The 12,500-nt window shown below is 27.0% G+C and overlaps 1 protein-coding gene across 7 annotated transcripts in view; it reads right to left on the reverse strand.

The window, feature by feature from the left end:
• Nucleotides 1-11,167: 11,167 nt before the first annotated feature.
• LOC122536850 (echinoderm microtubule-associated protein-like 2) overlaps nucleotides 11,168-12,500 on the reverse strand; it is a 41,011-nt gene continuing 39,678 nt past the window's right edge. For all 7 annotated transcript variants that reach the window (XM_043669581.1, XM_043669628.1, XM_043669608.1 and 4 more), the window contains one exon: nucleotides 11,168-12,158. In XM_043669581.1, coding sequence (XP_043525516.1) covers nucleotides 12,030-12,158 — 129 coding nt within the window. In that variant the 3' untranslated portion in view covers nucleotides 11,168-12,029. The remainder of the gene's footprint in view (nucleotides 12,159-12,500) is intronic.

The raw sequence follows: 12,500 nt of genomic DNA on the forward strand, positions 1-12,500 counted from the left end.
CTGAACCGTGAAAGTTGCAAACGATTTTAACATAACATTTACTTCGATATAAATGGTATCTGCTATTATACGTTTATTTTTTATTTATATTGATTCAATGTTTACATTTTTCAATTCTGCGTTTTGATATTAGAATTATTATATTGAATATCTTATAGAATTTGTTCATCGTAAAAATATATACTTGTAAAAAGGAAAGACTGAACGACTTTTCAAAATCATGGCTCAATTATATTTAATACTCCTTCTGTTCCAAAAAAGTGTCACATTATGTACTACATAATGTGTAAATGGGACATTTATTTTAGAACTGAGGAAGTAGGGTAAAATGGAGTGCCTTGTGCTGAATGTACTTAGTTTCGTAACAAAAAATCGAATGGCAAAATATCGCATAAATCTCTTAATTGAATTTTATATAATAAGAAAATGACCAAACTTTTCGGAAAAAATTGTTTGGCTCACGAGAAAATAAAATTTTCTGAAGGTCCGGAAAATCCGGTTCCGCCCTATAGGAGGAAAATCTATTAAAAAACGTGTTAAATGCAATAGTTACAAAATTTTTATTTTTATTAGTAAAAATAGTTATTTTTAACAATTTTAATAAATATAAGGGTATTCTATTCGGTCTGTTTATAAAAAATTATGTTAATTACTAGTTTAGCAACTTTTACTATATTTATAAAAAATTTAAACTATTTAAAACATAAATTTATATATATATATATATTTAGTTAACAAAACAAAAATCCCAAATGAAATATTCATTCTTTTCAACACTCGTACATATCATATGTGTCTACCACATACTTGTAGATAATTCACTTATTTTTGACATTTGTTTTTTACAGTTTTTTTTCTTCTTTTAATAATAGTTTGTACAATGTCTTCCAACTGATTTTTATATTCTTCAGATGTTATTATGGTCGCTTTTTCTTTTTCCCTATTACTTCTTCTTGTTGTTTGCTCTGCTTGGAAGATAGATTTAATTATTTGGGAAGATGTAAATGTTGATTCATTATCAATAGTGTTCTACATCCTACGATGTGGATAGCTCAGTTTCTGCACTTTTTGATGTCGATGGAAAACTTTTCATTTCTGTTGTTGATATTGACGATAATCTTCCGTGAGTGCTGATATTTTCTCTTGTTGCTGTATCCTGATCGTTCTTGTTTGTTGTTTTCGCTCGGGCATATAGATTGAGAATATGTTGGGATTAAAAGAAAATATTTCAGTTGCTCTAAACCCTTGAACAGTTTCTGTTGCTACTGTTTTAAAAAATGCAGCTTTGTAAAATATGGTTACATCATAAATTGTGACGGGATTAGAAATCAACCACTTCCTGTTCGTGATAAGCATTTAACAGTGCCATGAAGCTGATATTCAATAGCTGTGAGCGACGAGTCGAAGGGGACATAAGATACATTAATTGCAATTGCAAGATCAATCACACAGAAACATGAAAACGAAAGGACACGTACGCGATAATATAAGGTAAAACAGGATACTTGGTTCTGCTCCATAGCCAAATATCCGGTTTTGTCCCAAATGCATTCATTTACTAAACATTAAATATTTATACTTCAGTATAAAATAGAACGGTGAAAAGAAGAGCAGAATAGTCTGTAAGAACTGTAGAATACAAACATTACTTACCTGAATGTGAAAACAATAAAAAACAATCACTTAAATCACAAAATATTGAAATTCTTCAAGTCGAAATTTTTAACTCTATCTGTACGGAACACTACGATGTTGATTATTTCTAAAATTTGTAAAATAAGGTCGTGGGATCCAACCGAATATCATGCCACAGTTCGAGAATATATCCAAGCTTTTATTAGAGAAAAGCAATGGTACCCGGTTTGATCCCCGTACCCGGCTTTATTCTACTTTCCCCTATAAATTTTTATTCATTGCAAAGTCTAATCTGACCTAATCTAATACTACCATTAATTCTATGCAAATACACATGTAATTTCATTTTTAACTAGTTATATTTGCTCTCTACAAGTATAAGTATGTACAAAATATAAATATTTTTATTATTTGAAATAGGAACGATTACACCGACTTGGCGTGGGCGTAGTTTATATTATATCATAAAATTACATTAAAATTCATTAATAACGAATAAATACAGTTTATGAAATATGTCAATTTTAATTTTTGAGTCACCAAAAATCTTCGTAAACATGATTTTCATTTAAAGTCAACTTATTTTCAAAATTTTACTCAAATTGAATGGGCATTTTCAAATATACAGATAGTACTTGTATAGTACAATGTATAAAAATGACAATAATTAGTAAATCTATCTATTGACATGATTAAAATTCTACATTGATCAGTACTTGTACAGTAGCTAATATGATTAGGATATTTTAGACATTTTCATATTATATTCAGAATCACTAAATCATTTCAGCCTTAATTGCCAAATAAAAATTTCCATTAATAACTGTTTGCTTTTTTTTGTTAACAAATTGATTGAATAAAAAAATCTTTTATATTTGTTCTTTTCTAGAGAAATAAATTTGGGATATAATTTATTAACTATTACTATTATTATTTTACTACTATTAGTAAATTATTTCCTGTAATTATTATTATTACTATCATTGTTGTTTTGTTTATGTTGTTATTACTATTACTGCCGCTACTGTTTCCATTAATCAATATTACTACTACTATTATTTATAAAATATTAATTTTCAATAATTACTTGTATTGACAATATGATGACAATTGACATCATGTAATATCAGACGTCATGTAATAGATGATACAATCAGAGAAAGTGATTTTACATACAAAACAAAAACTTTTTATTATTTAAAACTTTGTTTTCGAAAAAATTGAAAATTTATCAAGTACATATTTGAATTTGGTTAATTTTACATTGAACAGAAGTGTAGTATAATTAATAGGATTAAGTACTAGAATTACAGAATTAAATATAAAATACTTGTAGTAATCAAGTATCCAAGTAATTAAGTATTAGAATTACAGAATTAAATATAAGATAACTGTAGAAATAAATAAAAATCATAGACTAAATTTTTTATTAAATAAATTATCTAGGAAAATCCAATTTGAAAATTCATCAAGTACACGTGTATTAAGCGAACTTTTAACTGAGCATGTTTCAATTCTATTTTTTGGAAGACGAGATTTTAAATAGAAAAGTTTTATTTTACTTTTGCTTTATTTTATTTTACTTATTCTCGTACGTAGAACAATCTCATGTCGATTATGCACTTCTGTAAAATCTGAAATTAATCAGATTCGAATATATTTGATAAATTTTCAAACTCGATTTTCTTGAAAATGGAATCTTATATAAAAAAATTTTATTCATTTTTTTCTTATTTCTACATATAGAGTCGCCCGCTAGTATTGCTAGGTTGTATTACCAATTACATGATTCTGTATTTTAATCTTAGTTTACCGTAATGATAGATCGCGTGGATGATGGTGCATAATCAGAGAGAGGTGCAGCATCGCAGCATTCGACAGCGACAAAGCGATCAGAAATCGGCACTTTAGCGGTTAAAACTTTTGGTCAGTCTCAAACCAGACACCTGCAAGCATCTCCGTAGGACGAAAAAAAAAAGACTGAAAGGTAGATTCTGATCCGAAGGTAAAGAGAGAAAGAGAGAGGAACGCGTAAAAGGAAGGCCTTAGGCAAACGCAGGTACAGGAGAAAGAAAGAAAGAGATGAGAGAAAGCAAAAAAAGAAGAGGAAAAAAAAGATGAACGGAGAAAAAATTAGACGCATCTCGCAGAGAGGTAGACCGGTTCGTCTGGTCCTTGATTTGAAGTCAACACAGTGTCCCTGATTCTTTTTTCTCGATTTTGATTCTCTTCAGTCCTTCGTCGATTCAACCATGTCCTCCATCCCTACGTGGTTGTCGTCCGATCCGAGCCGCCGATCCTTCTTTTCCATCCTTTTTCCCGAGGGCGTTGCCTGCTACCATTCCCGATGATGGTTCTTCGTCCTATCGAGATTTATATTTGACGATACAATAAAACTTCGCAGTATCCTCTAACTAGACCCTCGATCTTTCTATATCGATTTAAGATCCAGCGCAACAATACTACGCGCAATCTCCAAATAGCTGCTCAACCGTGAAGAACTCATCATTTTCTAATACTTGTTTTTTCATTTGTTTCAGTTAACTTATATTCTTAAGGATTCTTAATAAAAATGTTATTACTGAAATTAATAATTACAGATTTTAATTCTTAACTGTTATCGTTTAACATTAAATTATTTAATTTGGAATTTTTTATTTAATCTCATTTTTTTACTAACATCTCTCACGGAGAATGTAAAATACAAAATAAAATAAAATCAATTAAATTTTGTCATCTAACATAAATTATCCATGTTGTCCAATTTAAAGGTTAAACTATCCAAATAGATTTTTACTGTGATAGTATTTCGTCGAAATATTGAAAATTTTTTAAATGATTTCCTTCTCTATATTCTTTGAAGATCGAAAAGTCGATATTGCCTTTTCAATAAATGATTTTAAAGGACACATTCACGATAACAGGATGCTATATGTATATTCTAATAAATCTATTTCTCAGAAAAAACTTCGTTTGTACCATGTTCATTATTAGATAGTAAAATAACAGCCATATTCTATTGCGTTACATCGTGGCACTTATTTTAATATCAGGTATACACTAAACCAAGAAAAATCTTAAACAATTATATTCTACAAATCTTTTTACAAAATTTATCTAGTTAATATCTTTTTTTTCAATGTTTTTTGTGGCCATCATGTTAAAATAATTGTCATAAAGAGAATACGAACAATCGAGGTATCGTACTTCGATCAAAACTACACGTTAAATTTTATCGCGATCAAACACATGTTCAGTATGATTAATACTGCGGGATATCGTACTCTAATAAATGCTGATATGATAATTGCCATCATAAATCGTGACACGTTTGAACAGAATTACATAATGTTGAATTCAATCGGTTACGCGAGTGTTATCAAGTTTTCAACAAAAGCCACTAGGGAGAGATGAAAGTGCATTCTCTTGATCTTCTTCATCTGTATTCCTTTCGAGAAACTCGTCCGATGAATCATGTTCACAAAGGAAATGTGAACTTTCACTCCTTCTAAATTTATATTTGCACCAGTACCTGTTATCTACGACAGAAATATTGATATTTATTTACAAAATGGCAATTTTATATATACAAATGCGTTTTTGTATTATTTGTGTTTGCAATAAAAAATTAATCAATTACCATTTGGTTATTCCTTATTAAAATAAATTATTTATTCGTTGTGTAAAAATATCACTAATCGCCATAAATTCAAACAAAAAACAAGTGTAAAAATATCACTAATCGCCATAAATTCAAAATTGTCCCATGCGAAACATGTATTTAGAAATATAAGGCAAAAATAATGCAATGTAATATTTTATATCAAGTTGGTACATAAAAGATAATTTTTCTATACTTTCTAACAATAATTTTTTCTGTTGTAACTATTTTCATGAACTGCTTAAGAATACTCTGTAGTACGTACTATGTACGTTAGAGTTAGACCGTACTACATAAAGTTGTTTGTACATACTTTCAAATTCATGGCTTCATGTATTCGACAAAATTTATTCCGAAATATAATTTGGAATCTTGCAATCTCAGCAATCCTTTGTTATGAAATATTTTCGGCAACCCAGCAATCTCAGCAATCCTTTATGTCGTGAAATATTCTTGATATTGTTGATAAAATTGACGGCGTGACAAATTTCCAAAGGTTTTAAAATCATTTATATTTCTCCATCGCAAAAATTTATTACTAAACGAAGCTAGATGCTATTGCTGCTCTTTAACGAGCGAAAAATCGGGAGAGGAGTGGGGATATCTTGTTTCTTCATGGTCCAATTATTTTACTAACGAAACACGATATTATTGAATTCAAATTCTTTTTTACTTGCGTCACATCCACTAGTGCTAACTGTGGTTTGCATTACTTTTCATTATTTTTCTTTTTCCCCCCGAGGATTTAAAATTGCAATTGCAATTATATAAATTATGAAACCAGTTTGCTATATCGTTGATTAAGCATTGTTTCATATGCGCTATTCAGAAATTCAAGATGTTTAATTATTTTAAATTAACTACAAGCAAAATAAATAACATTATTATTGAATTAATAATTTTATAAATATTTCATTGCTTTTAGCAAAAAATAAATTCTAATAAAATAATTAAAAAGTAATAAACGTGACAAAAATTATCACGAAAAATATATTCTTATATTGCATATCTTATATGTATGCTGAATGTGGAATAAAATATTTGGAATAAAATATTTGGAATATTTTTCGTAAGACGCTTCGTTCTTGAGAAAATACAATACAAAGTACAATAAAATAAAATATAATTTGAATAAATAAGTACACGCTTACTAAGTCAATTTTTATCTAGATATATTCAAACTTCATTTGCTTGAAAAAGTCAGTGGATGGAAAATTTTATTCTATATTTTTCACTTATTTTCTCACAAACAGAATAACCTCGTGTCAATTGGTTACTTCTGCCTAGTCTATAATTAGTTAAATTCAAGTGCATTTGATAAATTTTCAAACTTGATTTTTTCGAAAACGTCACTTTAAATTAAAAAAATTTTATTCTTTATTTTCGATTTATTTTTTTATGTAAAAACACCTTTTCCTCAGTTGTATCTTTAATACTGGAACATCCTGTATAATTGTATAATTCTTATATAATTGATCAAAATATATTTATAATATTAGAAAAACCTAATTTCTTTGATAAATCGATTATTGAAAAATCACAACAGATGCATCGCTCTCGGTTGATATTTTGCGAGGATAATACAGATGAGATTAGAATTAATATAATGAGTAATAAATAATCTATTACATAGCATTCAATTACGCGATGCATACTCTATCATCACACATTAATTGACTCGCATGCTAACGAGATCGTCCATACTTTTGCATATGCCGATTCCGATCGTGACATCAGCGTCTTCACTTTCATGGACACAATAATTTTTCACATCTTATGCAAATTTCTAAACATAAAGAAATTTTTTTCCAACGTTTAATCACAAATCGTGAATGACATGTAACATCAGACACTCTGCAATTAAGACAACTTTTCATTTGCTCTGTACGTTCCGCAATCCTGAAGAAGCGAATGAAAATAATCGCTTAATTATAGAGTACCAACGTGTTAACAATTATAAATGTTATGAAAGAAGCTCAAACGTGGGAAAGTATAGTGAATTCTGTTTTACCACTTATCGATCATTTTTTATCGTATGATTGCTTCGAAGAAAACTTAATATAGAGTGTGTTCTTGCTTTTTTCCGTAATCGATGATGGCATAGTCTACAAAAATTCTAGTATATTCTATAAAAATAAAAGAAAAATGTTATACAAATGGAGACTTGAAAGAAACTTTTCTTTAAAAAGTGGCAAAAGTACGAAATATCTAACAATTAACAATTGACTGGTTTTCGTTCAATACAGCATGAAAATAGATTACTGGTATTTATCTAACTGTTTACATAAGATATGTTTACTATTTAACATCGTTGTAGCAAAATAATATAATTGTTATCGGTATCAGCAATAACTAGGAAGTCCTTGACCTTCAATATTACCAGACATCACACCACAAATTTGTATTTAAATTTACTGAAATGAAAGGAAGTTAGCTGGAAATTCGCAATATAATAAATTTAATTTTTAACAAGTACATATCAGTATCTTATAGAGCGGCATTGTGAAAACTATATCGAACGAAAACTAGTCCATTTCGTATTTTTGTCATCATTTATTTATAAAACATTTTTGAATCTTTATTTATATGATTTCTCTTTGTATTTTTATTCGTAGAATATAAATATATTGTTTCCACTAAAAATTCCTTAAATAAATAATAGGTGATAATGTAGGCGATTAGTGTTATATTCGAATAGAGAAAATTCAGGATCGAAAAACTATAAAAATTTTCAATGAAGGCACTTTTCTGTTCCAAAAAAAATTGTTATAAAATAAAGTAACTACTGAAAGTTTTATTCTATATTTTTTTATACAATTTAGAAGCTTTTATTTTCTTAGAAGTACTATCTCAGTTATAGTGAAACATACATTCTGAATCGTAAAAAAAATTTTAATTGTGAAAAGCAAATTTTTTACAAAATATTACGGATGTATAAGATTGAAGTTAAAGCCTTGAATTGTTTGAAGTGAAATTCTATTTATATACAAATACTTGTATAAATATAAGAAATACTAAAATAAAATAATTATATAAAAATCATGACTTTTCTTTTTCAATTTTCCTGCTTCTAACATTTAAATTCTAATCTTAAAATTTAAAAAAAATACAAAAATTTATTTTTAACGTTCATATTTTATTTTGTAATATCTATTAAAAAAATATATAAGCTTCCAAAATTTTTAATAATCAAATGCAAGATAACTATTAAAACAGAATTAATACAAAGTTAAAAAGTTAAAGTTAAAAATGCACAAAGTTAACTTGAAACAGAAAATAAATAAAAATAAGTGATTTAAAAATTAAAAGTATAAATTTAACAAATAATCTTCATTTATAAAAATTGATAGATTCGATCGCTGAACAAAGTTTTATTGGAATAAAGTTTAACATCAAATTATTGGTAGAAGAATAATTATGTTCGAAGATAGAATTTAATTATAATTGAACAATCAATCTATCGATTATTGTAGTTCTAATCATAAACGAGTATGAGCCATCTAGTTTGATATAAGTTGATTGCAAAATATTTCATGAGCAGGTTTTCCAAGTATAACGAATGTAGATAGGTTTAAATCAAGACTCATTCTGCGTAATAATTTTAAATCGTAAAAACTTTCGAAACTAAGGCGACACAGTTGTTAGTTTCTGACGTCCGCACAGGTATTAATCTTCGAAAATGTGATTAAAAAAATGGATCAAGCGCAAATTGAAAGAACACTAACCAGCCAAATTTTAAATTTCAATACAAGTATTTTGTTACGTTATCTATTTGTAGACTGTTGACTTTTATGCAAATTCATATTCTTGAAAATACAAATAGATAATAAAATACAAATCAATAATTACTACGTGCAACCATTACATTTTGAATATTTATTTTGTCCTTATCTTTCATGCAATAGATTTTAAAAATTAAAGTTAAAATATCTCTACTAAACTAGTTTTTAAACATGGATTAATATTTTTTTTTTACAGAGAATGTCGAGTAGTATCAATAAATTAAAATAATATAAAATATATGCTGACTTTTTTTGCACATGAGAAAACAAAACAATAACTGAAGAACAATTCATTCATAAAATTTTGTGGCATGCTTGATTACATAAAGATATATATATATATCTTTCACGTGCCATCTAAAATCAACTTTCAAATATTTCAAATATTTTTTTGTATCGTTAATAGTTCGGAGTAGATTAATTTAAATAGGACATCCTATACAATTTTTCTTATTATCTGCAGTTTGTGAAATTTTATATTTTAAATTTCCTATAGACGCATAAAAATTCATAATATAATTATACGAAATTTGATTGTTTGATGATTACGTAGTTGATTATAGAAATTATATTCTTCGTCCAATTTCGACGAGTTAATTTTAATTTGTATTATGGTTTTAGTTACAACGAATTTAAAAATTAATGTTTTATTAAAATACTCTACTTTATTATTTCGATGATCTTTACGTAACATTTATCTTTGATTATATTTTATACGAATGAAATTTCTAACAAATATTTCTATTTGTGTAATTTATTGATTATTACTTGTATATTAAAATCGATATATTGAAAGTACGTACAGAATTAATTATAGTATATTAATTATCAACTATTAAATTTATTATTAAACGCGGAAATACTTTTTTTTTTTTTTGAGAAGGAAAAAGATTTGAGTCATGATGCACACGATGCACATTTTTCAAAAGAAATGCTTGTTCATTAAAACTATAATTATCAATCTCGTAACAATAAAATTTGCATATTGCTCGATGTATAAAATATATAAAAAAATTTTTTTATTTCGGTAGATTGAAACAATATTATACAATTTAATTATATTTATTAATTGAAAACTATATCATATACATAATAATTTGATTTAAACATACGTTTTAATCATTATTCATGCGAGAAAAAAGACTGAAATTTTAAAAGAATAAAATATCAACAGAATGAAATTATTTCATATTTATCGAATGGAAACATAAAAGTAGTAAGTGGTTATTTTAGTTCTTTGTAATATATAATATTATAACATTTATAACAAAACTTATCACCCTCAATATTAGTTTTATTTAATCATTTCATTTGAAATATTTTTCATAATACATACGCACATGCACAACTCAAGATTATGCTGACTTTTTTTGCTTGAAAATATTTATAAACTGCACATAAGAAAACAAAACAGTAACCGAAGAACAATTCATTCATAAAATTTTTGTGGCATGCTTGATTACATAAAGATCCCATTAGCAACGTATTCGCATAGGTAAAATTGTGTAAGGTGTACAAGTGGTTCTATTAATGACGTTGATTGCAGAATTATTCACGAATATTAAATCGAATAATGTAATAACTCCATCACGACCAATATTCAATAATAGAATAAAAAAATAATACACCAAAATATATTTTTCATTAAATGAATTCGAAGTAAAACTCAGGAAATATTGAAGAAAATGAATAAAGAATGATAAACTGTATATTTTGAATTTCTTTTAATTAGGGAAATAGATAGAGGTAGCTAATATGAAAAAAAATCAAGCTATAAATTTAAAACTAATGACATTTCAAATTCATACAAATGTTTAAAATATGTACATATAACATAATATAAAAAAATATATATCTGTTCGCTTTAATGAAAATAAATTTATATTTGTAACTATAATATGTGGCAAAAAATTAATTACATCAAACTCAAGATCAAAATGGAATTTAATCTTCTTTGAAATCTGAAATATTTATTCATATTTTCAGAAATATTACCTAAATAAAAAAAATCTACATTACATAAATATCTGAGGAAAAGAATACCAAATCAAATATAAATACTTATACTTCTTTTGTCCAAGTTATTTTGGCTTTTATACCTTGAAATTACTTCGAGAGTTTCTATCAGTACAAAATAAGTTTGTAATTAAAATTGATTACAATCTATTCGTGAAAGGAAATATATTTTTGAGTAACTGGTATCGTAAAAAGTAATAATTAAAAAACAAAACTTATATAGTTGCACAGGCTAGAAAATAATGATAATCCTAACTTTTTATAGACACTAGCAATTGGAATAATTATGTTTTCGATCAGTTGAAAATCATTCAATTTAATTTTATCGGTGCTAACTATACGAAAGTACATATATTTATCAACGAACTGTGCAATTTACTAAACTGGTTTACATGGAAAAGAGCACGGTGCGTTTCGTCAGTGATTACTAGACGAAGAACACTCACATACAATTTGTAGATTTATAAAGTCAGAATTCCGACATTCAAAAAATAGTTATAGGTGAAAAAGACACTTTGTTACATTATTACTAATTGGTGAAATACAGTCAATATTGTTCGCCACATTAACTGATAAGCTCTCACTAAAGTTTTCATGTTGTTTTGTTTTCATAGCGCACAATTATGAATCAAAATCATCCATAGAAATTAGCGTTATGGCTCTCAGTCATTAATTTGTAAAGGACACTTAAATAGTACAATAAAATTGACTAATATCCCCTTAATTGAATTCAATATTTTCTTGCTCGTCTCTCTATCATTTAGAATTAAAACTTCTCGTTTCTACACTGAATCACAGTGTTGTTCGTTTCTTTCTTTTCTTCATCTTGTAACTACAATAGTTGTTGCGCACTTCCTATCATTTCCTCGGACAATTAACGTTTCCTTTATTTTTACTCTCTGTTCCTTGTCCATCCCAATTAATAGTAAGTAGAGTTAGTAATTTACAATCCATTGAAGAACACTCGTGTCACTTCCACCAGTAGAAATTAATCGCGTATCGTCTTGAAGAAACGATACGTTCGTAACATGACTTGAATGGCCACCGTACGTGTGACATAACGACTGAAACAAGCAAATTTATTTTTGTTTATCAAATATTTACTATTTTTTCTTCTTTAGAGTTTTGATTTACACTTATTGTCTATGGGGCGTTATTTCATAAAAGCGTAAACGTTATCCATTAGATATGACGATACGCGTTTGTTTTTTCCACTCAGTGTACAATAAAATATATTTTGTGTCATTACTATAATATCGTGTTTTACGACACTGCTAGTTTGAAGAAAATTTTTGGTCACCTTTGCGTATGTACTTCGTGATGGAAAATTATAATTAGAAAATGTATTTTTACATTCAAACTACTTGTCTCAAACACTAATCACTTTTATCATTAATGAATATCAT

The sequence above is a fragment of the Frieseomelitta varia genome, unplaced genomic scaffold (assembly GCF_011392965.1).
Source record: "Frieseomelitta varia isolate USP_RPSP 00005682 unplaced genomic scaffold, Fvar_1.2 scaffold_16, whole genome shotgun sequence".
In the NCBI taxonomy this organism is placed as follows: domain Eukaryota; kingdom Metazoa; phylum Arthropoda; class Insecta; order Hymenoptera; family Apidae; genus Frieseomelitta; species Frieseomelitta varia.